The sequence below is a fragment of the Hirundo rustica genome, chromosome 28 (assembly GCF_015227805.2).
Source record: "Hirundo rustica isolate bHirRus1 chromosome 28, bHirRus1.pri.v3, whole genome shotgun sequence".
NCBI lineage: Eukaryota > Metazoa > Chordata > Aves > Passeriformes > Hirundinidae > Hirundo > Hirundo rustica.
This window is the reverse complement of record NC_053477.1, coordinates 4168827-4196003: the sequence shown is the minus strand read 5'-3', so window position 1 is coordinate 4196003 and position 27177 is coordinate 4168827. Positions and strand designations below refer to the sequence as shown.

The window sequence follows — 27177 nt, the reverse complement described above, 5'->3', positions numbered from 1 at the left end:
CAAGGTGCTGTGTCATCCAATCAATCCAAAAAAACGCTCCTCGGAGCACCCCCAGGTCCCCAGCCGCAGACCCCACCCCTGGTTCATTTCCAGGGGCACCAACAAACGCCCGGTGTTTGCGGAGCCGAGCAGAGAATCCGTCTCCAAACCTGCTGCCAGGGCCGGGGCTCAGCGAGCAAATATTGAACCTGGGAGTGACGGGAGGGACGGGTGCGATCGTGACACGCGAAGCAATCACACGAGAGACGAGGAGTTTCACAGGGCAGAGACTTTCTCCGATCCAGCTCAAGCTGAGTCAGGGCGGAGAGAGAGCCTCCTGGTTTATTTCTTGCTTTTTACACATTTGTGGGTCTGGCTGTGGATTGGCTTCTGGGGTTTTCCACCCCTCAGCCTCAGTGGCCAGACCAACTGTCAGCTACAATGGTTTTCAGGTTAGAAATACGCAAACAAAGGACAGAGAATGAAAAACAAAGGATTTGTTTATGTTACATATGTGGGAAAAAGGTAGAAACTGCTCCTAATATTGTGCAGTAGCTAAAAGGTCTGACTCCATTTTCTGAAAATTCAAAAGGCCTTAAAAAACTCAGAAAAACCAGGGTGACAGACGGGAGAGATTTGTTTATTTATCGCTGGACTTCCAAGGAAAAGCACGGGGATAAACAAATTATTTCCACGGAGCCAGGAAGGAAGGACGGGATGTGGGGGAGTTGGAAAATTCAGGTTTGTCCCTAATTGGCTGCTCAGGTGTCAGGCTGTAAAAACTTTCCGCCGACCTTGGGAAGGGTGAGCGATGCCCCCGGGGCTCCTTCTCCGCCCGCAGCCATCTGCGGCTTTTTTTGGAAGCTGTGCCCTCCGCGGGGAGCCCGTGTCCAGCTGGACCCGGCTCTGCTCTGCTCGGATTTCTGGAGGGAAAACTCACAGAGAGGTCTGAGCTTGGACCTTGGGCATAAGGCCACCTTCAAACTGCCTCCGGCACTCGGGGGAGTCAGAAAATATCCAGGGACACGCTGCGTGTACCGAAAACAAGGTGAACGCCGAGACTCTTCCTTTTTTTCAACCTTTTTTCCAACTTTTTTCAACTTTTTTTCAACTTTTTTCAACTTTTTTCAACCTTTTTTAACCTTTTTTCAGCCCTTAGGGTGGGTGTTAGTGGGAGCGCTCATCCTGCCCCTCTCCAACTCCGCGTGCACACCACAAACCAGGCAGGAATTCACCTGCACATTGGTTTGTTTGTTTGTTTATTCATTTATTTTTATATATTTATAAATAAATAAATAAATAAATATAAAATAATATATAATATAAATATGTAATACGTAATAAGTAATAAGTAATAAGTAATATAATAGATAATATATAATATATAATATACAAAATACAATATACAATATACAATATACAATATACAATATAATATACATAACATATAACATATAACACATAATATGTAATATATAATATGTAATGTGTAATATATTGTATATTGTATATTGTATATAACATATAATCTATAATCTATAATCTATAATCTATATTATATTATATAATTATTATAATTATATAATACATATGTTTTCTATGTATTATATATATTCATTATTATATATTATTCATTTATTATATTATTATATATCATTATATTATTACTATATATTATTCCTTTATTATATACATTTATTATTATTTATTATATATATTTATTAATATTTGTTTGTTTATTATTCACCCGCACATTTGTTCATTTATTATTCACCCACACATTTGTTCGTTTGTTTATTTCCGTGCAGAGCTTCCCCCCTCGCACGCTGCTTTGCCTTCTGTAAGTGTTTTATTTGTGGCAGTTGCAGCGGCGTTAACAACAGCGGCGTCGGCGTTTTCGTGAATTTTTAATGCGTTTTTATTTTCTTTTTGCAGCACGTGGCGCTCCAAACTCCGGCGGTATCCGGAGCTGTCAGGATGATTAACCCGAGGGATTCGAGAGGAAAGCAGGAGGTAGTTAAGAGCTGCTCTTGGGATGTGATTTATGGAGGGGTTTCACGGCAGAACCACGGGTTTGAGGCGAAACCAGCGCTCGGAAAAACACAAATACGCTCTGAAATCTCAAACCGGGGCCGAGCAGATTGATTTTCGCTTCAAGATCCCGTCCTTTTGTTTTGTAGGGTTGGTTGAAGTCCGTAAGAAGTGATGGGGGAAATTGGAGCTCTTCAAGGTAAGGGACATCATGGGAGGCCCAAATCCCAGATATTCCATATCAGCCTATCCCCGGTGGAACAGCAAATAACAATTCACAGGGTTGAGGGGTAAAACTGCAAATAATTCACAGTACTGAGGGGTAAAAGAGCAAATAATCCACAGTACTGAGGGGTAAAACAGCAAATGATTCACAGTGTTGAGGGGTAAAACAGCAAATAATAATTCACAGCGCTGAAGAGTTAAACAGCAAATTATTCACAGTGTTGAGGGGTAAAATGGCAAATAATAGTTCACAGCACTGAGGGGTAAAACAGCGAATGATTCACGGTGTTGAGGGGTAAAACAGTGAATAGTAATTCATACTACTGAGGGGTAAAACCGAGAATAATTCACAGTGTTGAGGGATAAAAGACCAAATAATAATTCAGAGCATTGAGGGGTAAAACTGCAAATAATCCACAGCACTGAGGGGTAAAAGAACAAATAATCCACAGCATTGAGGGGTAAAAGAGCAAATAATCCACAACACTGTGGGGTAATAAAAGAACAAATAATTCACAGCATTGAGGGGTAATAAAAGAACAAATAATTCACAGCACTGTGGGGTAATAAAAGAACAAATAATCCACAGCACTGTGGGGTAATAAAAGAACAAATAATCCACAGCACTGAGGGGTAAAAGAGCAAATAATCCACAGCACTGTGGGGTAATAAAAGAACAAATAATCCACAGCACTGTGGGGTAATAAAAGAACAAATAATCCACAGCATTGAGGGGTAAAAGAGCAAATAACCCACAGCACTCCCTTTTCCTGACACTGTCACTCCCGGCCTCTCTCCGAGCTGATTCCCGGGGAGTTCTGCCCTCCCTCCTCTCTCCCCGCTCCTGCCCCTCCCCATCCCGGGGCAGAGGGACCTCGCAGCTGCCTGTCAGACACATCAGCTCTGCCGGGAAACGTGGGAAGGGCGATTCCTGGGAGGGAAGGAGCAGAGGAACTCTATCCAGCAGCTGGATATGACAGGGATCTTTCAAAATAAATAAGGAAAAACTATTAAGCCGTCAAACCTTGCTAGACCGCTCGGGTAGCAGGGGAGAACAAGGCTGGGAAATAAAAAGGAGAATTGTGTTTTAACAGATAGACGGGGAAATAAAAAATAAAATAAGAAGATCTCTGCGGGATTTTCTTGGAGCTGAAATGCGTTTTTAAGGCACATCCAGGAGAAAGGCAGGTGGGAATTTATGCTCATTTTAGCCACAATTAGAGCTTTGGGTCATTGAGGCGTGGAGATGGATATCACAGCACGGAGCCCTCGCTGCCCCCTGACCCCCCAAACTCCTGTTTTGCCCCTGCCCTGCCCCGGCAGCGCCCAGGCCCTGCGATCCCAGCAGCTCCAGCTCCCACCAGGGCCGTTCCCTTTCCCTGGGCTCGCTCTCTGCTGCGCTCTGCACCAGCGCCCGCAGGGAATCGGCAAATCCATCACCCGGAGAGCCTGGCGGAGGGGAAGCCACAACCCAACCCCTGCCCTCGCAGAGAGCCTCCTGCAGCTCGAAAAGCGCCCGTGGCATCCCCGCTTCCCTGCTCCGAGCGTGGCTTCATCCCCGGCTGCGAGCGCCGGGGGTTCCGCAGGGATGCTGCGCGGCCAAGCTGCCGGACGTCCGCGGGAGAAGGATGGAGGAGGAAGGAGGGTTTGATCCTTCAAGTGGATAAAACGGCCCTTCCCCGCTCCGAGGAGAAGCAACAAGGCAAAAAAAAGGACAAAAGCGGGGCTGAGGGATGGGCAGAACAAAGCGGCGCGGTCTTTCTTCGGTCGGTAAACAAACCTGGGGAGAATGGGCTCGCAGTGTGTTGACAACGTTCTGGCAGTTCATTAATCCCAGCAAAAATCTCTCCAAAGCCACTGGTGCATGGATTCCATTTTCAAATTTCTCATTAGTTCCTCTTTATGGATTAAATGCTGATGTTCACGAGTGAATGCACACAGCTTCAGCTGATGGATGTAATTGGGTTGTAATGGATTTTAGCTGCTGTTCCTCCTGATCTGGCCAATTTGAAATGCGGTATCAATGTATTCTGCCCATCTCTCTGTAGGGAATGAGAAATTGAAACCTACAAGATGAGATTTATCAACTTCCATAAAGTTCTCTCCAACCATCATAAAACTGTTAAACTCCTCATTATCATTCCAGCACAGCGATTTCCCCAACTCTGCCCGGGCAGTCAAAATATTAAAGTGCATTTGAAATAAGTAGAGTTGATCCCTCAATATTCTGCATGTCCTCGGCATTGATTTAGGTGCTGTAAATATCCCCAACCCGGGATGACACGAGCACGGCAAAAAAAAAGGAAAAAAAAGGGGAAAAAAACGCTCAACAGCAGCAACACAAAGGGCTGTGACAGGATTTAAAGGTTGCAGAACTTCCCTCCAATTTTTAATAGGTCTGCGTCTCAAGAGATAAATGGGCGAGTGATTTGCTATCGCTGTGGGGTGTGAAACGCAGCTTTGGCGTCTCCCCCGCCTCAGCTTCTATGGATTGAAGGCAGCCCTGGCCCTGCAGGGGGATGGGGATGCTGAGGGAATTCCCGGAGGGAATGAGGAACACCGAGGGCGGGACAGGCTCAGGCTCTGGAAATGTCAGGATTTCTGCAAACCCGAGGAAATTTCCAGCTCGGAGTGGGGGCAGGAGGTGGGTGGGACCGTCTGGGGTGGGGGGTGCTGTGAGGAAGCCACAGCCTGGAGAGGATTTAGGAAATGATCCCACGGATTCTCTTCCCTGAGGATCCCTGTGGGACTGGAGAACACCTCACAGTGATTTCTCTAAAGATGAGGGGCACAGTTGCTTAACCCAGGTCCGGATTCCAGCCCCACCTCAGCTGGGAGAACGCTCCCTGTGCACGGGAGCTCCCCAGCCCCACTCTGTGGGGACAGGGGAAGGGTTTCCGAAGGCTGGCGGGGCTGAAAATCTCATCAGTGCACGAAATCCTCAGCTCTGCGCTCCCAGCTGCGGCCAAGCAGCATTTGCTGGTCCTTAAACCCGACATTAGTATTTGCTGGTCCTTAAACCCGACATTAGCAGCAAAACCTGGCAGCACGACCAAGCCCAGAGCCCAACCCAGCCGAATTTGGGGGGTTTTTTTTGAGTTTTTATTGACTCCAGCGCTCTGCAGGAGGCAGCCGAGCCCGTTCCAGCTTCCCACCGCGCCAGCTCTTCCCCACCAGCTGCTGCCACCCCCAGATCCACCCTGCCTGCTCCCCCTCCCCAAATCCAGGCCAAATCCAGCCACGGCTGCACGTGAGAACCCAATTATTGACCGCAGTGACGCTGGGACCGGGGCTGGGTCTGACCTGCTCCATCCATCTGCAGCCACAGAATCCCGGACTAATTAGAACAGCCCGGTAAAAACCGATGAGAAATCTCTCGGTTTTCCTGCTGTTATTATTGAGCTCCTCATTTCCATCCTGTGAGGTGTTTAAAGGCTGGAATGGCAGCAGAAGGGGACATTTTGGGATAAACACTGCTCGCCCTGCCAGCCAACGCTCGTCTGTTCCCTCCTAGAGCTCGCTGTGCTGGGTTAAAACCGGCTGATTAAAACGTTGATGAGACCCTCCACAACGCCCTCAGAAGCGTGGTCTAACCCAGAGCTCAGCACTAAAGCAGGGCCCGAGCCATGGGAGCAGCCTCAAGGGAAACGTTCTCCCAAAACCTGGCCTTGCTCAAGAGATTTTGCTCAAACAAACTGCTCGAAACCGGCTGGTCGTGGAAAAGTCGGAAGTTGCATCAGAAATGAGCTCTGAGCATCTCGACCAGTATTCCCAGGAATTCCCATCCCTACAAAAAGTTCCTTTGCTGGGCAGGTGAAGCCTTGAAGGGAGCTCCTCCCTGTGTTTCAACATCCTCACCTTCTCAGCTGCTTCTCATTTATTTATTCTCTATTTTATCTCATTTATCCTATTCTATTATTTATTCTGTTATTTATTTATTTTATAGGTATCTCTATATTATTCTATTATTTATTCTATTTATTTATTCTCTATTTTATCTCATTTATTCTATTCTATTATTTATTCTATTATTTATTTATTTTATATGTATCTCTATATTACTCTATTATTTATTCTATTTATTTATTCCCTATTTTATTTCATTTATCCTATCCTATTATTTATTTTATTATTTATTTATTTTATATGTATCTCTATATTATTCTATTATTTATTCTATTTATTTATTCCCTATTATATCTCATTGATTCTATTCTATTATTTATTCTATTATTTATTTATTTTATATGTATCTCTATATTACTCTATTATTTATTCTATTTATTTATTCCGTATTTTATTTCATTTAGCCTAGCCTATTATTTATTTTATTATTTATTTATTTTATATGTATCTCTATATTATTCTATTATTTATTATATTTATTTATTCCCTATTATATCTCATTGATTCTATTCTATTATTTATTCTATTATTTATTCATTTTAAATTTATCTCTATATTATTCTATTATTTATTATATTTATTTATTCCCTATTATATCTCATTGATTCTCCTCCAAAATCTCCTGTACACCTTCAGTGAAATTATTTCAGCCCTTCTTTAGGTGACCATGAATTGTTTCCTTGATGAGCGTTGGATCTGCGTTTGCTAATTGCAGAAATTAGCGCAATCAGCAGAGCCACAGGGAGTGGCTAAAGCGGGGTTTTGTTAAGCCTGGCTCAATCTGAGCCCTGGAAATTCCCTCCAAAGTCACCCAAGGCCTGGAAATCGCCCCAGAATATTCCTGGCATGGGGACGCAAAGGATAAATTGGGAACCACTCTGGGCCTGCCCAAAGTTCCCCCAGGCTGGGGAAATTGAGACGTTTTGTGTTCAACACTTTTTAATCCGTTTATAAAAACCCGTTTATTTCCCTGTCCAACGCACAAATCTTAATATTAATATTCCCGCCTCAGATTTGCCAAAACCCTTCCGCGTCCATCACATCCTTTTTATGAGTGGAGAGAGCTCAGAAACCCCAAATCCAGCGGATTCTGTGCGGGTTCCTCCCCTCAGTTCTGGAACACTTTGGAGCTCATAATTTTTAATTCCTCATGAAGCACAACCCAAACGAGGTCTGGGGCACTTTGGCAGAGAGGAATGAGGAAAGGAGGAGGAATTTCAGGCCAGGTTCAGAAGGGAAAACGGCTCCCAGCAGCTGGAGGCTCTCACTGGAGGGTTCAGCTCTCGGCACCTCGGAGGAGCAAAGACAAAGGGACCGAGAAGAGGGGAAGGAGATGTGGAGTGAGAGGAGACAATTCCTGCGCTGACAGAGCAGAGCTGAGCCCCTTCCGTGCCACGGGATAGAATGAACCATTAAAAAAAAAGAGCTTCCTCCCTTTCCCCTTCCTCTTTTGTCTTTTTAATTAAATTATCTGCCGGTATCTCGACGCTGCCGTTATTCCACACAATGTGTGCTCATTAGCAACGCCAGCTCGCGCTGCTCAGATCTTGATTTATCAACCCTTCCCCTCGTTTCCACGCCCGGGATTAATGCACCAGCGCAGCCCGGGAGAGGAGGCACCATCAATAACCCCACACAAATATCTGCCTACAACACCCGGGCGAGTCCCAGGAACCTTTCTCAGGTGCCTGAAGCTTTTTTTGGGGAGCGGTTTCATGCTGGGAGTAACTCAGCGTTATCCCAAGCTGATTTTTGACAGCAGAGGCAGCACAGACACAGCCCAGGAGTCAACGCCTTTGGAATTCCCGTCAGGTCCCCGACACCGGTACGGAAATAATTCCTCACTCCAGGGCGAGGAGAGAAGCTCCCAGAGCAGAAGTGATGTTTCCCCAAACTCCACGTGAAGCGGAGCTCAGGAGCAGGGCTTTATCAGTAACCCTTCCCGGGATGGTGTGGCCACAGCAGGACCGTCCTGCAGCACAGAATTCCCAACCCTCCAGGGGGAAATCCGGGCACTCCAAGGTCTCACCCCGCTTCTGGAGATGTTTGATGTCCCCGTTTTTGGTACATTTTCGGCCACAAACTCGCGTTTGGTGCAGCAGGAATCTCCCACTGAGCAGGTCGGGGGCTCGGCAGGTCCAGCCCCAGCAGGTGAATGGAATGAGGGATTTGTCCTTACAAACAGACGGTGATAAATACAGAAAAGGAATTGGATACTGAGAGAGGAGAGGAACAATGGAAGAACCATAAATTCCATGGGAATTACACTGAGGGACACAAGGAAAGGACAAAGGGGGGATACACCAGAAGTGGCCTGTGTCAGGTGGTTTGGGAAGTCTGTACTTCTCAAGAACATCAGACAACGGGGAAAGAGAGGAAAACTGGGATAAAAAGGAGGCTGGGTCCTGCAAAAATTGGAGAGATCCCATGGGAAATGCCCCATGGCCTCTCCCTTTCTTCAAATAAAGTTCCAGCGCTCCTCTGTCTCCTTTTTGGACACAAACCTCTGGTGTGAGGGGGTTCATTTTCCTGACAGGTTTCCAGGTTTCCATGGAGAGCTCCCGGCAGCCTGCCAGGGAGCAGAACTGGGCACAATCCCCATGGGGGCTGAGCCGGAACATCCGCCTGGAAAACCAAGGGAATGGGATCTGGGGCTCTCCAAACCCTCCTTAGTGGGGCAGAGGACAAACATCCACCTGGAAAACCAAGGGAATGGGATCTGGGGCTCTCCAAACCCTCCTCAGCAGGGCAGAGGAGGAACATCCACCTGGAAAACCAAGGGAATGGGATCTGGGGCTCTCCAAACCCTCCTCAACGGGGCAGAGGACAAACATCCACCTGGAAAACCAGGGGAATGGGATCTGGAGCTCTCCAAACCCTCCTCAGCAGGGCAGAGGAGGAACATCCACCTGGAAAACCAAGGGAATGGGATCTGGGGCTCTCCAAACCCTCCTCAGCAGGGCAGAGGACAAACATCCACCTGGAAAACCAAGGGAATGGGATCTGGAGCTCTCCAAACCCTCCTCAGCAGGGCAGAGGAGGAACATCTGCCTGGAAAACCAAGGGAATGGGATCTGGAGCTCTCCAAACCCTCCTCAGCGGGGCTGAGCATGCCCAGGGTGACAGAGCAGGGAAAACCGCGGTCAGGGCGACAGTGGTGGCGGCGACAGAGGCGAGCGCAGCGGCGCGGGCACGGCGGGGCGCAGATGAGGATGGAAATAGGCCAAGCATCGCCCTCCGAGCACGGCAGTGACACCGCGGCCTCCGCGAGGCGGGAGCCGCTCGTTATGGTTCTGCCGGAGCCCATTAAACGCGGCGGCGGCGGCTGGCAGAGCCACTCGTGTTAAAACCAAAGTGATGCTCCCGCCGCTGAACGCCGCCGTGGCTCGACAAGGTTGTTAATTATGCATCCAAATTGACGAGGATAATGGCACTCACCTGGCTGCGAGGGGAGGGGGAGACGTGGAGCGGCTGAGGCGCTCAGGGATGGGAACTCATTTTGGGGGTGTTGGATGATAACAGGAACAGGAGCTCAGGGGATGGGATCTCATTTTGGGAATGTTAGATAAAAACAAGAATGAGCTCAGGGGATGGGATCACATTTTGGGGTGTTGGATAAAGCAGGAACACAGGCTCAGGGGATGGGATCTCGTTTTGGGAGTGTTGGATAAAGCAGGAACACAGGCTCAGGGGATGGGATCTCATTTTGGGGTGTTGGATAAAGCAGGAACACAGGCTCAGGGGATGGGATCTCATTTTGGAGGTGTTGGATAAAGCAGGAACAGGAGCTCAGGGGATGGGATCTCATTTTGGGGTGTTGGATAATAACAGGAACAGGAGCTCAGGGGATGGGATCACGTTTTGGGAGTGTTGGATAAAGCAGGAACACAAGCCCAGGGGATGGGATCACGTTTTGGGGGTGTTGGATAAAAACAAGAACGAGCTCAGGAGATGGGGATCCCACTGGGAACTGCACTGCTCTGCCACAGAGGGTGCCAGGAACCCAATTAGCAGATGCAATTAAGAGTGGAATCGGTGTTCGTGGGTATAAACCAGGCTCTGACTGGCACCCAGCGCCCTTTCCAGAGACAGAAACCCTAAAGGGCACAAGACAGGAAAAAAACACTTCTGAAAAGAGATCCAGGATTCCAACGCCTCCAAACCAAGGATTCAGAACACCATGGCCAAGCACTATTATTATTATTATTATTATTATTATTATTATTATTATTATTATTATAATTTCTGCATTACCTCCAGACCAAGAGCCTCATTTCAGAGGTGCTTAATTCATTTTCAGTCCCGAGTATTTATCACTGGAGCTATTGATTTATCCCTGAGCAGATGGAACACCTTTTCTGGGCAGAGATGCTGAAACGAGCGGGATAAATCGATTGAGGGGATTTTTTTTTTTTTCCCTGCCTGTCATAAAGCAGTTTTGCATTCCTCACGGTCCCAGGGTGGGTTTGTCCACACGGATTACTCTTTTCATTAGTCTGCCATCAAAGCCAGACAAACCAGCCGATTGTTTTCTCCCCACGCTTAAAATAACTCTTGATAGAAACGTTCATTCCGAGCCTATTGTCTTTGCTAATTAGCATATTAAAGGGAGGCAGCTAGAGGAAAATATCAATTTATTAGGGATAATGAGCCCTACCTCTCCCACGGAGGTAAATATTTCAGGATCAAAGCTTTTACGTGGCTGAATGTCCTGGAGAGATCTGAGATCCCAGGGGAAACCAGGCAGAGGTCCGGCATCGGAACCCTCCAGGGGCAGGAATTGTGGATTTGGGTTGTGAAGTCCTTGGCAGGACACCCTAAATCAAACTCCCTAAACCCATAGTGATTCCAGCTCCCTGGAAACCTCCAGGGCTGAGCAGCTCTTCCTGCAGGAGCTGAATCCTGGGAATTCACGAATTCCCTTTCCCCTGGGCGCTGCTGCCTCCTGCCCCGGCACAGCCACAGTCAGCGCAATTCGGAAATCGAATTAATCCCAAATCACTCCCTCCGCAGGATTCCTTTTCCTTTCCCCCTCTGCGCCATGATAAAAAATAAAAATTAAAAAAAAACCAGATTTTGCGCGGAAGCAAAAGCGGGAAGAACTTTGGCACTGTGACAACAAAGCTTTTATCAGTTTTAAACACTCCCTGCAATCACCCCCGAGGCAGTTTTAGTTAAGAGGTGATGATTCAATCGAGTGATTCAAACTCCAGGGTGACCTCAGTGGAGCCTGGGAGGGTTCACAGGGGACCTGGGGACTCCATAAAACTTCAGACATCGAATCTCCGAACCCCCCCGGCAGCTCCCAAGCCCTCTGTGCTCCCTCCCTCTGCACCAGGACCCAGCTGAAACACCCCAAAATAGCTCTAAACACCAGGAAAAACATATAAATATTGGATACTGTCACTCCTGGAGAAAGAAAAAAAACAAAACACCCGAGGAATTAAATGAATTTGTCCCCGTGCGAGCGAAATCCAAAGCTGACGTTCCCTCGGCTCTTGTTTCGTGCGACAGAGGCAGATGGGCTGGTGGGGAGATGGATTTGTTCAGAGAAAGGAAAGGAAAAGGCAGAAGGCAAAGTGCCAGGAAGGACGGGGGGGAAGAGGAGGGAACGGAATCTTTTCTCAGCCCAGGCTTGGCAGGTGAGGAGCCGCAGCTTGGAGATCTCGGGATAACTTCAGGTGAATGAAATCCGGGTGAGTTCAAGAGGTCCCTCAAATTCCAGCTGTTCCGTTTTCGGGAGCTGTGGTAGGTAGGAATAACCTGATCGAGCCCACACTACTCAGGAAGGAGAAAAAAAACCTAAATTATTCCATTTGGACAGCAAAAAATTGACCCCAGTTCCCTCTGAGTGTGTTTATTTGGGCCTAAATAAACAGCTTTGCCCTTCCACGACTCCTCTGAGGCATTTTAAGACACAAATCTTGAGGAACTCTGCAGTTCCTCATGGGCCTGAGTTCTGGAGAACATAAATTGATTCCAAATAACATCTAAGGGATGAATTAATTTGACAATAACTTTCTTTCAAGTCTAATAAAGGCCGAATGAATCACTGAAGGATGAGTTCACGACGAGGGGAGCGCTGGCTGATGATTTCATTAATCCTCCCTTAAAAAACGTGGACCACAATCAAAAAAGACAGCTGGCTTCAAAAAACCCGTTATTTTCATCTACATAAAAACCATAAAAACCTCTTTCTGGCCTTTTTTTTTTTTTTTTCTTTTGTTTTTTCCCATTTGTGCTTTTACCCCATTAAGAACCAAATTGCAGAGAGAATTCCTGGCACCAATTTGAGGCCATTTCAGCTCGGGGTTCCCACTGGGGCCCATTCAGAGCTGCAAGTGGAAGTGGCCGAACCCTGGGGGACCCAGCCCAGGGCCCCACGCTGATTTCTGCCGCTCAGAACCCATTTCACCGCGAAGCTTCCGCGGAAACCGAGCGGCGTTTGCAAGGTTTTAACTCTTGGGTGCCGCCACAAGCTGGTCTCCTTCCTGCTGAAATTTCTTTTAGGGTTTATTTTGCTTTCCTGCGAAGGCGGCAGAAAGGTTAATGAGGAGTCAGGATCCCACTCTGCACCGATTTATCTCCGAGTTTCTGCCCTGCCCTCGGTCCTGGAGATGTGAGACCCGCTTCCTTCCCAGTAATTAGAGGCACTAATGAACCCAAACACCGCAAGAGGTCCGGATTCATCAGGCTGGCACCTGCAATTTGCATCCTGCGCTGGGTTCGCTGAGACAATAAAGACTGAAGAGCGCTAATTGTGTAATTAGGGAAAGGTTAAAGCCTTCTGCAGCACCTGGCAGCGCAGCCCCCCCTCGCTGGTCACGCTTTCCCAGCTCCAAAATTCCCGATCCCACAACTCTGCTCCCTGCCCAGGTGGCTGAGGAGTGGCTGGGGCCAGAGACAAGCTCGGAGCCAACATCCCAGCTCCAAAAAAAAAAAATCTTTTCCCCCCAAAATTTGGACCCACCTCGGTGTCAGAGGAAGAGAACTGACAGAGCTGATTTTCCACCGCTCCACGGCAGAAGTTCCATTCGCTGCTCGGTTTAATTCTGCCTGACGCACCTCAGCGTTCCGACAATTAACTTCCACCGCGACGCGAGGAAAATCAGATTTATCTGTTTACTTCCCTCTTCAGCTGTTAAATTATCCCCCCCCTGCCCTCTGCTCTGCAACCTTGGACAACTCCAGGGACAAATCCTGAGCTGGGGCACTGCGATTGTCCCTGGCTGTTTGTCCCAGTTTTCCAAAGCTCCTGCTGATCCCGGGGCCAGGCTGACCTGGGAGCACTGAGGGAGGGTGAGCAGAGCTCTGCACCTCTGCCTGGAATCACAGCTCTCACCACCAGCAGAGCTTTTATCCCTTTCTTTTCAGATTCTCCCGGCATTTCATGCAGCCAAAGTCTGGGGTTTGAGCAAACGAGCTGGAGAGTTTTGCTCATTTCCCTTTTGGCGGGAATTCTCTGTGCGCCCAGCAGGAACTCACACCGATTTTCCACTCGTGGCTCCACTGCAGGGACCGAATTCCATGCCCAATCCTCCCCTCCCTGTCCCACCCCACTGCCACAGCCGGAGGAGCGGCAGCTGCACGTTCCTGGAACCCGAAATCGGGGAATAATCCATTCCGAGCTCATCCCTGCCCTCCTGCCTTCCCATCGCCTTAGAAACGGCTCTTCCCCACAGCAAATAAAGTCGGGAAGCTCATCATTAATTCTATTTAGGCCCAATATGTCACAAAGGCAGCAAGGCAGGGCCATTTTCCTCTCTGCTGGGGCACAAAACACAGATTAGCTATTCCAACCAGGGCCGGCCGTGATTTATTAATTCAATTTCGGAGCGTGCGACTGTCAGATCTGATAAGTTTGGTGCAGAAAGAGCCTCTCTGAGGACTCCTCTTCCTCTTTTTAGAGCGGCTGACTGACGCCTCGCAGGCTGCACAGCCACAGCCACCCAGCCCCGTGTCACACCCAGGTTCGTGACGCTGGCTGGTGGGAGGAGGGAGAGCACTGCTGCTCCATCCCGCCGGGATTTTGGGATTATCCGGTGCTGGAGCAGCAGCTCGAGGGGTTGGGGTCACCCTGTGCCAGCCCAGCACAGGCAGGGCCGCCGGTCCCAGGTGATGTCCGGGATTTTTGGGGCCTCTTTCCAAAGGGAATTCTCTCTGCTCCTCTCCCCTGCCGGGGAATTGTGGAAATGGAGAGCTCTGGGCTGGTTCAGGAGCTCCCAAACGACGGGGAACAGCATTTGAGAAGTGTTTTAAGGGCCGTGGTGTCTTCACCAAGCGCCCCATTACATCTGCTTTCCACCTCTTTCTCTTATTCCATGAATTCCTGCCCTGCAGGAGCTCCCCCATCCCCAGGCCAGCCTGCTCCCACCCAGAAACAAAACCCAGGATGAATCAAGCCCGTGGTAAAGGACGGGAGCGCGGCCGGGAAATGCAGCTCTGGGGCTGGCGGGGAGCTCGGCTCTGTAATTGCGCCTTCGTCATCCCGGGGCCGTGTTTTACAGCCCCAGCCCTCGGCTCTCGGCTGTAGATTTTCACTGCAGACGACAAGGTCAGTGCTTCTCTCGGGCTCTGGCTCCAGCCTGCCCGGCACTTCCCTGGATGCCAGCCGGGAAAAGGGGAGGATGTGAATCACTGAGGGCAGGTAAAGAGGAGCCTCTGCGAGGTGTCTGAGATGCTGATTTACCGTCCCCACCTCCTGGGCAGCTGAAAAACGAGGTCTGGAGGGCAGGGGGGCAGCGGGAAGAGGAATTTCTGCTTTTCCCTGCGTTTTCAGGAGCCTCCTCGGAGCGGGGCAGATGCTGGGTTTGTGGGGTGGGGATGGGGTTATCCAGGAGAAATTCCCTGTGGGATGGAGTTATCCAGGAGAAATTCCACATGGGGTGGGGATGAGGTTATCCAGGAGAAATTCCCTGTGGGATGGGGATAGGGTTATCTAGGAGAAATTCTCTGTGGGATGAGGTTATTCAGGATGAATTCCCTGTGGGATGGGGTTATCCAGGAGAAATTCCACGTGGGGTGGGGATGGGGTTATCCAGGAGAAATTCCCTGTGGGATGGGGATGGGGTTATCCAGGAGAAATTCCCTGTGGGATGGAGTTATTCAGGATGAATTCCCTGTGGGTTGGGGTTATCCAGGACAAATTCCCTGTGGGATGAGGTTATCCAGGACAAATTCCCTGAGGGGTGGGGATGAGGTTATTCAGGATGAATTCCCTGTGGGATGGGGTTATCCAGGACAAATTCCCTGCGGGGTGTCCCCTCAGCTGCCAGAAGCAGCCCGAAGGCGCTGGGGGAAGGACTGAGCCGTGCAAAGCACGGGGCAAAGCTGAGCTTTACTGGTCTGTAACGCCAGCCTGCCAAAGCAGAGCTGCCCTGCTGCAAACTGGGGGCGGCAGAAACTCCCTAAACCCTCCCCAGAGCTCTCCTGTCCAAGCTTATCCAAAGATAAACCTTGCCACAGTTGGGTTTTTTTGTTGTTTTGGTTTTGTTTCCTATCATTCAGAGTGGTTCCGGTAATCAGGACAGGTCAGAGCCCTTCCCACCCCGCAGATGAGAGCTGGATAATTAAAAGGACGTTCCCAACCCCGCACCGTTTCTGGCCGTTTCTCTTGGCTGAATTCTCCCCTGAACAAAGCAACAGCGAAAGGAAATCGATTTGTATCTGGCTCCGTTGCACGTGGAGCTGGGGGAGAGTTTACCTCTGAATTATCCGATATCACCCAGCGGCGCGGCGCTGCTCGGCCTCCAGAAAATAAACCCGGCTTGTTCCCGCTTCGCAGAGGCACGAGGGGACCGGGCAGGAGGATTTTCAGGCGCCCTGAGAGGGTGAGAAGGCAGCTGTGCTGTGGCAGGAGCATAAAAAGGGTGGAACAACCTAAATCCAGGCTCGGGTTGGGCCCTGCAGGGTCAGGGGCGCAGCTGAGCGGGTTTGGGGGGTCCCACTGAAAGGAATGAGGGAGATTTGTCCTTACAAACAGACGGTGATAAATACAGAAATGGAATTGGATACTGAGAGAGGAGAGGAACCATGGAAGAACCATGAATCCCATGGGAATTCCACTGAGGGGCACAAGGAAAGGACAAAGGGGGGATACACCAGAAGGGGTTTGTGTCAGGCGGTTTGGGAAGTCTGTACCGCTCAATCACCTCAGCCAATGGGGAAAGAGAAGAAATTGGGATAAAAAGGAGGCTGGATCCTGGAAAAATTGGAGAGATCCCATGGGAAACACCCCATGGCCTCTCTCGTTATTCAAATGAAGTTCCAGGGCTCCTCTGTCTCCTTTCTGCGCACAAACCTCTGGTGTTTGTGGATGAATTTCCCTGACAGTCTTTACAAACCAACGGAAAGAATAAAACTGGATACTGAGAGATGAAAGAAACAATGCAAGGAACCATAAATTCCATAGGAAAAAACAAAGCGGGGAATGCATTAGAAGAGGGTCGGCATTTGGTGGTTTGGGAAGTCTGTACCTCTCAAGCACCTCAGCCAATGGGGAAAGAGAGGGAAATTGGGATAAAAAGGAGGCTGGGTCCTGGAAAAATTGGAGAGATCCCATGGAGAAACGCCCTGTGACATCTCCCTTTATTCAAATGAAGTTCCAGGGCTCCTCTGTCTCCTTTTTGGACACAAACCTCTGGTGTCTGTGGGTTCATTTTCCTCACTCTTTCCATCTGCAGGCGCCCACAGCCCCTCAGCCCCTCTGGGAGCGGCGCTGGGATTTGTTTGGGAGGTTTGTTCCTGCTGCTGATCCCACAGGACTCATCCCTGCCCCACTGTGCCCAGGGTGGAGCCCCTCGTTCCACACCCAAAAGCAGAATTTCAGTGCTGAGGGGACAAATCCTCCCTCAGCTCCCTCCAGGACCTGCTGGTGCAGCCCCTCACGGGATGTCCACACAAAATCCTGCCCTGGAAATGTCCCCAAGGTCACCTCACCCCTGCGCCCAGACCCTCCAGCCCCAACCGCGGCGCGGAGGGAAAGGGGGAGGAGAGGCGCAGGAATTAGGACGGCTGGTAATTTGTTTTGTTCTCACATTTATTCCCCAGGAATCAAAACACAGCGAGCCCGGGATCAGGAGTGCCAAGAGCTGAAAAGTTGTGAAAGACGGGCTAATTATAGGCAGCGTTTAACAGATGGGAGAGCTGAGACCAAGACAGGCCACCAGGAGAAACAGGGCTCCGTGACAGGCAGGGAAACGTCGGAGCCGCGCTTTTTGTCAATCTTCCTCCCCGTTTAGCTTTAAAGCCACAATTAATTCCCGTTTCCAGGGTTTTGTTTTTTTTTTTTTCTCCTACGATCAGGAGCGATTTGTTCTGCTAAAAACAACGGAGGGACAGCGAGGGAGAGAAGTCGGAATTATCTCGTGTTCGGCTGCTCCAGCAAATCCCCGGACGCGGAGCCTGGGGGCCAGGCTGCTTCAAGCCTGAAGGAAATTCACCTTCCAAAACACCGACAGTGCGGGGAAAAAATAAAACAGCTGGAGCTTTTCTGACACGAGCCATTGCCCGGAAAGTTCCTGCGGTTGTCTAGTGTACAAAACTCCCGTCCAAAATTCCCGACCGCTGCTCAGCTTTGCTGGCTTCTTTTTGTTATAAATGAGATGGACCAAATCCGATAAATCAAAATTTGGAATTTTGTTGAGAGACAAAATGACAGTCTCGGACAGCCACAATTAAAAGGACAGCGTCGAGCCCGGGGTCGGCGCCGGGTGAACAACGATAACACACTCTGCCAGTCTGTTATCCCCAAGCTCACATTTTCGGTTTACAGCAGTCTCTTTTTATACACTGGATGGCGGAGAGAGGCTCGGGATTTCGACGGTCCTTCCTCTGAGGCATCTTCATTAAAATGCAGGTTTTGGTTCCGAGAGTCTGATTAGATCGGCGGAGGAGGACAATGCTGTTAATGGTCGGGTCCAGGTGTGGTGTGGAGATGTTAATTTCTGACGGAGACGATCTAGATATCGATCTGAGGTAATCATCTGGTTCTCCGGGCTATCATCTCCGTTTTCATCGCCTTTTGTTCCCTTTCAAGGATTCCCGGCAGTGGCATTTTTCTCGTTCCTCTTTCTGGTAATTCCGATCATGTTTTCCTCGTGTCCCTCCCATGCCTTTTCGGGCTAGAGAAATTCCTTTATTTTGTTGAGCCACCTTCCCCTGAGTTAATCCACAATACGCTGGTTTGAACAAACCTTAACTTATAACATGCTAGTTTATACAAAACTTATATTTATAAGGCTTGTATTACATTTTATATACTATTAACACGAATTAACTTTAGAACAGATATCACATTTTGGAAGGCCTGACCTCCAAGGACAACTCCCCAGCAGCTGGGTTACAGCAATTCCTGGGAGAACGGGCCTCAAACCCCCTTGTTCCAAAAAACACTTCGGGATGAGCACCCGGGGTTCTCCTTTCCCCCAAAAAACATCTTTATTGGAGCACACAGCACCCTGCCACAAGCGGAGGAGCCCCTTCCTCTCCCGGCTCAGCCCTCGAGTCTCAGGCTTTTAAAATCCAATTTGAATTTCGGGTTTTTAAAACCCAGTTTGAATTTCAGGCTTTTAAAACCCCGTCTGAGTTGGAGCAGGAGCAGACACCCAGTTACCCAACACTCCCTCGAGGCTGTGCTCAAAAAAAAAAAAAAAAAAGAAAAAAAAAGAGAATTTTGGGCTAATTGCTCCCAAAATAGCTCCTAAAATATCGCCATTGCCTGTGTCAACAGAGGCCTCCAGGGAGGATTTCACTGCGGGAGCTGCTGGTGTTCAGGAGAGGGTGGGAAAAGGTCTCCAGGCGCTTTTGTCACCCAGCTGTTGCTGCTCCATCGAAATTCCCCTCCCTGGCAGCCTCCTGTCGGTCCTTGTCCTCTTTCACCATGACCCATTTTTGGCTCCTTCTCAGGAAAATTCCCTCCCAGCTCATTCCCTCTTTCACCTGACACATCCGGCCGTCCACAGCCTGGAATTTTTTGGAATTCCCATTGCCCAGTGCGCAGACAGAGCTGAAAAAACAATGTTATTTTGAGGGGAAAAAAAGAGAAAAAAACCCCATTTTTAAACCCCCAGTTTGTTTATCAGCGACGAGATTCCAGGCTGCAGGGACAATCAGGCCAACCGATGCTATTTTGAAGGGGAAAAAAGAAAAAAAAAAAAAAAAAATCGGTTTAAAACCCCCAGTTTGTTTGTCAGCGATGAGATTCCAGGCTGCAGAGACAATCAGCAGCAGTGCCCCAGGAAACATTCCTGATATATTCCTGTCAAACCCACAGGCTGTGAGGGATCCGTGGTAATTAAAGCTCTGCTTGCAGCCCAAACCCACAGCTCGTGGCAGGAGAATTCTGGATGAGGCCAAGCCCAGCCAAAGCTTGGGCTCTCTCAGCTAAAAATCAACCACAACAACGAAAAAAATTTAAAAAAAAAAAAAAATCAATGTTTCCTCAGAGCGGGGAACAGCTTGAAACCAGACAGACGCATTGGAAGGAAAAAAAAAAAAAAGAAAAAAAAAATGAAAAGAATAATTTTGACCCCTCCTGAAAATGCATTTACACAGATCTGTGTTTCTCCCAGCGATCTCTGGCTGCTCGGGGAGGATTGATTGATTTTCCAGCCTCCTGCCCCGCTGCTGTTAGTTTGACAGGCTGCCTCTCCCCGGCTGAGGAGCTGTGTCTGACCGCTTTCCCCGTGCTGTTTTCAGGCTGATAAACTCCGGAATTCCCAGATCAGCTCTCCCTGCTGCTCTGGCTGCGTTTTATTGCAGCACACGAGGAGGGAGACAGGGGCATTTTAAGTAGAGACCCGGTGTTTTAAGGCTTCTGTTTGCACACATTAATTGGGATTAGCCTCGCATTTATTCTCCTTATGGCTCAAAGCCCTTTGTCAAGGAACACTTGTCAGGTTCTTCTGGAAAAGCAGCTAAGCTGGGAATTGAATTGATTGCAGTTTTTAACCCAAAAAAAAAAAAAAAAAAAAAGTGATTAAATTTGGAAGATTTGTGAGAAAATAAACGTATTTTCCCTCCTCTCCCTCTCTCCATTGTAGGGAATGAAACTTGTGAAGGGCAAAAGATCCAGAAAGCCAAAGCTGACAGCAGTTGTCCAACAGTTTTTTTCAGTATCCCAATTTTATCCAGATGTCCATTTAAATGCAGGGAATCAAATCCCTGGGGAATTTCTAATGAACTTAAATAACTCAAATGTGCATTCATCATTTGACAGAGCCCATATAAACCAGAGGGGGGGGGAAAAAATCATTTGCTTCCGAAAATCACCTCAAGGTTTTTGTTTTCCAGGCTCCATCCCAAGTCCTCAGCCGAGCAGGGAGGAAGGGATGTGGAATTCTGGGCTGTGTTTGTGTCAGGGCAGATGATGCTGAATCACAGGGACATTCTGCACAGCTGAGGGGTGGGAATGAGGGATTGGGATGAGGGACTGGGAATGAGGGATTGGGATGAGGGATGGGAATGAGGGACTGGGGAATGAGGGATTGGGAACGAGGGTCTGGGAATGAGGGATGAAATGAGGGACTGGGGAATGAGGGATTTGGAACGAGGGTCTGGGAATGAGGGATGAAATGAGGGATTGGGGAATGAGGAATTGGGGAATGCGGGACTGGGAATGAGGGACATGGGTCCCCCTGCATGAGGGATTGGAGGAGGAGCAGGAGCACCCTAGGGCCAATCCCTCATCCAGGGAAAATTCCTCATCCCAGGGCCAATCCCTCATTCCAAGGACAATTCCCCATCCCAGGGCCAATCCCCCATCCCAGGGCCAATTCCCCATCCCAGGGCAAATTCCCCATCCCAGGGACAATTCCCCATCCCAGGGACAATTCCCCATCCCAGGGCCAATTCCCCATCCCAGGGACAATTCCCCATCCCAGGAGCGCTCTGCCGAGCCAGGACTGCCCCACGCCCCCCGGACCCCGCCTGGGTGACACCAGCAGTGTCCCCGAGCTGTGACCCCAATCCCTGCATTTCCAAAATCCCCGAAGCCCCCTGGGGACCGGGATCGCTCCTTCGTGCTCGGAGCTGGGAGATTCCTTTGGTTCCGGGGTCATTCCCGGGGACAGAGCTCTCCAGGGGCGCTTGGGTGATTCCTGCCCTCCACGGGAATCTTGAGTGGCCGGGTCTCAGCTCCCATCCAGCTCGTGGCTGCAGTTTGTTTGTGTCTCAATTCAGTTTTATTACATTTCTATCCCCAGGCTCTGGCATAATCCTCGTTATTTACTTTCCGCTTTCCTCCTCAAACCCAGACTTATTTTTCCCTTTATAAGTTACTTCTTTTCTTATTTTTTTTCTTCTTCATATTAAATTTCGCAATTCGTTCTCAACGCTTGAAGAAGATTTGCCCTGAATATAAAACAACTGCTCCAAATTATGCACAGATCCGAAAACATCGTAACTGGGATGCAAAGAGCTCGGGGAGGGAAACCTCAGCCTGGGGTCACAAGTCTTGAAGGACAAATTGGAATTATCCAGATCCAGACTGGCCCCGGGCAGGAATCCGGACCTGGAGATCAGCTGGTGCCAACAGAGACCCCAAAGGGGAAAGAGAAGGAATAAAAAAGAGGGGGAAATCAGTAACAAAAAGCTGGGAAATCAGTAATAAAAAGTGAGGGAAATCAGTAATAAAAAGGGGGAAATAAAAAATAAAAAAGAGGGGAAATATTAAAAGGGGCAAGAACAATAAATAATGGGAAAAATAATTAAAAGGGGGAGAAATCTTGAAAAATAGGGGTTTTTTTTGTTGTTTGTTTTGGGTTTGGTTTTTTGTTGGTGTTGTTGGGGGGTTTTTGTGGGTTTTTTTTGTTGTTTGTTTGGTTGGTTTGGTTTGGTTTTTTGGAGGGGGGAGAAATATTGAAAAAAGAAATACTGAAAAAAAGAAGAGACTTTTGTTTTAAAGGTGAGAAGTGATGCAGGAGGAGCCCCGGGGCCCATCTGATAACAGGGACCATTCATCACCTCGGTGAGGTGCTCCGGGGATGGATTGCTCAGGAAAAGAGAATTCACCAGCAAAAAGGGGAGGAAAAGAAATCAGGAAAAGAGTGTGGAAGATCCAGAGAGCCCGCAGGGCTTCTCCCCTTCGCTGCCACCCAGCCTGGCACCAAATAAACTCCATTTCCCAACGCCTGAGCTCCGCGTTCCGGGAATGCCCCGGCTGGCCCCGAGTGTGGGATCCGCAGCTCCAGCGCTTTGCAACTCCGCAGATTCCAATAAATTCCGTGGAGTCGTTTTTAATCCCTTCTTCCTTATCGATTCGCCTCTTTTCTCCCCGGCTTTTATTTTTGGAGACTGTTTAATTCAGTCCGGATGGATCCAGTCGCTGGGAGGGCTGGGAGGAGGGGAGAGGAGCCTCTTCCCTGATATTCCCGAATGAATCCAGAGCGGCTGAGGCACGGCGGATATTAGGGAAGGAGAAGTTCTTTGTGTGTGTGGAGATGACAGCGCGCCGTAACGAGAAATGATTCTGGAGCAGTAATTTAAACCCTGTCCAGTAACGGCACCGAGAGATGAATGATTAATGTTTCGTGGTTGGTTTGGGTTGGTTTGTTTTTGTGGTTTGGGGGGTTTTTTGGGTTTTTTTTTGTGGTTGTTGTTGCTGTGTTGTTTTGGGGTTTTGTTTTTGGTTTTTTTTTGGGGGGGTGTTGGGGTTTTTTGGGGGGTTGGTGGGGGTTTTTTGGGTTTGTTTTGTTTTGTTTGGGGGTTTTTTTGGGTTTTTTTGTTTGTTTGTTTGTGGGTTTTTTGTTTGTTTGTTTGGGTTTTTTGGGTTTCTTTTTTTGGTTTTGTGGGGTGTTTTTTGTTCTTTTGTTTGTTTGTTTTTGGTTTTGTTTTGGTTTGGTTTTTTTGTTTGTTTGTTTTCCAGGGCTTTTCACCTGAAGGAGTCTCCAGGCTCTTCAGAGTCTCGAACTGACAAGAATCAGCCCAGGGAGCGTTCCTCCACCGCCAGCGCAGCTGGGCAGGAGCAGGAGCACAGGGACGCGGCCCTGGGCTGTGCTGGGCTTCGCCTCTGCAGCAGATCCCACCCGAGGGCGGCCAAAACCCCTCAGGATTTTCCTGCTGCTCACCTGGGCCAGGGGAAGGGGCCAGGGGAGGAGAGGCAGCGCCGAACTGCTGGCAGGAGAACCTGGCACCGCTGGGGATGTTCCTGGAACCACTGGGGATGTTCCTGGCACCACTGGGGACATCCAATCCCTCCCAGGTTTGTCCTGCCACAACTGGGGACATTCCTGGCATCACTGGGGACATCCAGTCCCCCTCTGGTCTGTTCTGGGAGCACTGGAGACATTCCTGGCACCATTGGGGACATTCTTGGCACGACTGGGGACATCTAATCCCTCTTTGGCTTGTCCTGGGAGCACTGGGGACGTTCCTGGCACCACTGGGAACATTTCTGGCACCACTGGGGACATCCCTGGCACCATTGGGGACATCCAGTCCCCCTCTGGTCTGTCCTGGCACCACCGGGGACATCCCTGGCACCATTGGGGATGTTCTTGGCACCACCGGGCACATCCAATCCCTCTTTGGGTTGTCCTGGCACAACTGCGGACATTCCTGGCATCAGTGGGGACATCCCTGGCACCATTGGGGATGTTCCTGGCACCACTGGGCACATCCAATCCCTCCCAGGTCTGTCCTGGCACCGCTGGGCACATCCAATGCCCCCCGAGCTGCTCGTCCCTCAGGGAAGTTTAGGGAGATTTGTTGTTTTTTTGGGTTTTTTTTACAGCCCCCCATAAAACACCTCCCGCTTCCCCTTCCCCCATCCTCCTCCCACGCCTGCAGAGGCAATAATTTCATTAAGTGATTAAGTGCTTTTATTCCTCTGACTCACAGTCCGCAAGACACGCGAGCATGAATTTCAATTAGCAGGGAAAACGGGATGGGGAAAACATTCCTGAGCAGAGAGGGAAGGGGGAGCTGAGCCCCCGCTGCTCGGGGCTGCAGTGACTTCATCCACCAAGGATGGAGCTCAGGTTCTGCAGGGGTTTGAAGTCCTAAGGATTAAAAAAAAAAAATAAAATTAAACTCAGCCAATTTTTCTTCTTCTTTTTTTTTTTTCTTTTTAGTGTGAACCCTCCCTGGTTGTTTTCCACATCCCTTAGAATCGTTCGGAAATTCTGCTCCAAGTCGCGAGAGGGAGCAGCTGGGGAGGGAGCTGGAGTTTTCCGTTCTGGAGACGCTGCAAGGGAAGAGCTGAACCAGATCCTTCAGGAGCAGCAGGTTTCCATCAGAGCCCCTGAAATATTCCCCGGGTCTGCACCAACCCCGCTCCTCAGCAGGCAACAGCTCCAATTTCAGCGGCGAAGGAGAAACTTTTAATTATTGCCTCAGCTCGATGAATTCCTGCCCTCAGCATCAGGGGCCGGGGACGCTCCTGGGGGCGCGCAGGGAGGGATTTTCCCCCTGGGCTGAGCATTTCTCCTCTCCATGGAACCCTCGGAGAAGGTTGAAGGAGGAGGGACAGCGCTGGAGCTGCTCCGTGTGTGCGCTGCCTCCTTCCCTCCCAGCCACGGCCTTGGGGGGATGCAGCTGCAAGAAATCAGAAGCGTTCTCTAAAACGCCTCGAAGATGTCCGATTTCTCCCCGAGCGGTTTCTTACAACACGAAGAAATCGAGGCCTCAAGCGGGCTCTGCCCTGCCGGGACCCCACGGAGGAAATATTCCAGTGGCGCCCCTCAAATCCCGGCTCCCAGGGACAAAGCACGGGAAATTCCTTCTCCCGGATTTTCTCATCCCCTCAGATCTGCAGGAAAACTTCTTCTCCCTGATTTTCCCATCCCTCCCTCAGATCTGCATGAAAATTCCTTCTCCCTGATTTTTCCAGCCCTCATTCAGATCTCCAGGAAAATTCCTTCTCCCTGATTTTTCCAGCCCTCTCATTCCTCCCTAAAGCCTGCAGGAGAACCTCTCCCTGATTTTCTCACTCCTCTCCTCACTCAGATCTGCAGGAAAACTCCTTCTCCTTGATTTTCTCACTCCTCACTCAGGCCTAAAGGAAAATTCCTCCCTGATTTTCTCACTCCTCACTCAGATCTGCAGGAAAACTCCTTCTCCCTGATTTTCCATCCCTCACTCAGATCTGCAGGAAAATTCCTCCCTGATTTTCCATCCCTCACTCAGATCTGCAGGAAAATTCCTTCTCCCTGATTTTCTCACTCCTCACTCAGATCTGCAGGAAAATTCCTCCTCCCGGATTTTCCCCTTGCTCTCTCCGTCCACGCCTGGAGGTGCAGCTGCTGCTCGGGTTGCTCCCGGCTGGCAGCTCCCGGCTTTGCTGCCCCAGAGCTCCCCTCGTCCTGCTGGATCTGCGCCGCAGCCCCGGGCACGGGACGAATTCGCGGTGCCGCCAGCCCCAGGCACGCACAGATCCTCATTTCAGCTTCCTTCCTCCCGCTCCCCTCCCGCTCCAGCTCAGCTTTCTGTCCCTGCCTCTGATTTTTAATTGCCCTCAGCTGCTCCTGAGGACACCTGGATGAGGAGCAAAAATTCCCAGGCTTGGTTCCATTTGGTTCACTTTGGTTCCCTTTGGCTCCCTTTGATCCCTCCCAGGACACCTGGACGAGGAACAAAAATTCCCAGGTTTGGTTCACTTTTGTTCCCTCCCAGCACACCTGTGCAGGGAGCAAAAATTCCCAGATTTGGTTCCCTTTGGTTCACTTTGGTTCCCTTTGATTCCCTTTGGTTCACTTTTGTTCCCTCCCAGCACACCTGGGCAGGGAGCAAAAATTCCCAGATTTGGTTCCTTTTGGTTCCCTTCGGTTCCCTTCAGTTTCCTCCCAGGACACCTGGATGAGGAGCAAAAAATTCCCAGGTTTGGTTCCCTTTGGCTCCCTTCGGTTCCCTTCAGTTTCCTCCCAGGACACCTGGATGAGGAGCAAAAAATTCCCAGGTTTGGTTCCCTTTGGCTCCCTTTGGTTCACTCCCAGGACACCTGTGCAGGGAGCAAAAATTCCCATGTTTGGTTCCCTTTTGTTCCCTTTGGTTCCCTTTGGTTCACTTTGTTCCCTCCCAGGACCCATGGCCGAGGAGCAAAATTCCCATGTTTGGTTCACTTTGGTTCACTTTGGTTCCCTTTGGTTCACTTTGGTTCACTTTGGTTCCCTTTGGTTCACTTTGGTTCACTTTGGTTCACTCCCAGCACATGTGGCCAAGGAGCGAAATTTCCCAGGTTTGATTACCTTTGGCTCCCTTTTGTTCCCTCCCAGGACACCTGGATGAGGAGCAAAAATTCCCAGGTTTGGTTCCCTTTGGTTCCCTTTGGTTCACTCCCAGGACCCGTGGCTGAGGAGCGAAATTTCCCGTGTTTGGTTCCCTTTGGGCTGCGCTCGCTGCTTTCCCCGCAGAGCCAGGAGGGCACAGAAACCAGGGCAGGGAAAAAAAAACACCTAAAAACTCAAAAACCCCGAACCCTCAAGCTTTAAAAAGTGTCATTTTCTTGCCCTTTCGAGCCCTCCGATGCGCCGCTCCCCGTCCCTGGCCGCGTTCCTGCTGTGCGGCTGGGCGGAGGAGAACGTTGCTCTATTTCCAGCAGCTTCCCAAAAAAAAGGGCTCCTCCAGCCTGGCAGCTTCCACGAGGGGCAGGGAGGAGGAGGAGGAGGAGGGAAGGACAAAACCCCGCCAAGAGCGGCGCTGGGATGATTATTTATCCAACAAAATGCTCCGCGAGGGCGGCGGGGAGGTGGCGCAGGGCGGCTCTGCGCCGAGGTCAGGCTGAAATTGCAGCTGGCGGCTCCCAGCCCCTGCGTGAGGGTGAAATGTGCAGCCAGCAGAGTGCTTCTGGGAAAAAAACCCAAAAAAACAGCAATAAAAACGCCCCGAAGTCGGTAGATTGCTAAATTGCCGCGCAATTCAAGGACAAAAATAGCAGCAGAAGAGGAAAATTGGACCCCAAGCTGGCGTTAAACTGCAGGGTCCAGCACTCAGGGGGAGCGGTTCGGCTCCTCAACGCCCCAGGAAACGTCTGGGGTGGAATTGTCCAGGAGTTTCTGGGTTTTTGTGTTTTGTTTGGGGCCTTCGAGGCCGCGAAGTTCC

At 49.7% G+C, this 27177-nt stretch overlaps 1 protein-coding gene across 1 annotated transcript in view; it reads right to left on the bottom strand.

The window, feature by feature from the left end:
* Positions 1–747: 747 nt before the first annotated feature.
* SLC18A1 (solute carrier family 18 member A1) overlaps positions 748–27177 on the bottom strand; it is a 77710-nt gene continuing 51280 nt past the window's right edge. Inside the window, exon 6 of the mRNA XM_040087614.1 lies at positions 748–902. Coding sequence (XP_039943548.1) covers positions 748–902 — 155 coding nt within the window. The remainder of the gene's footprint in view (positions 903–27177) is intronic.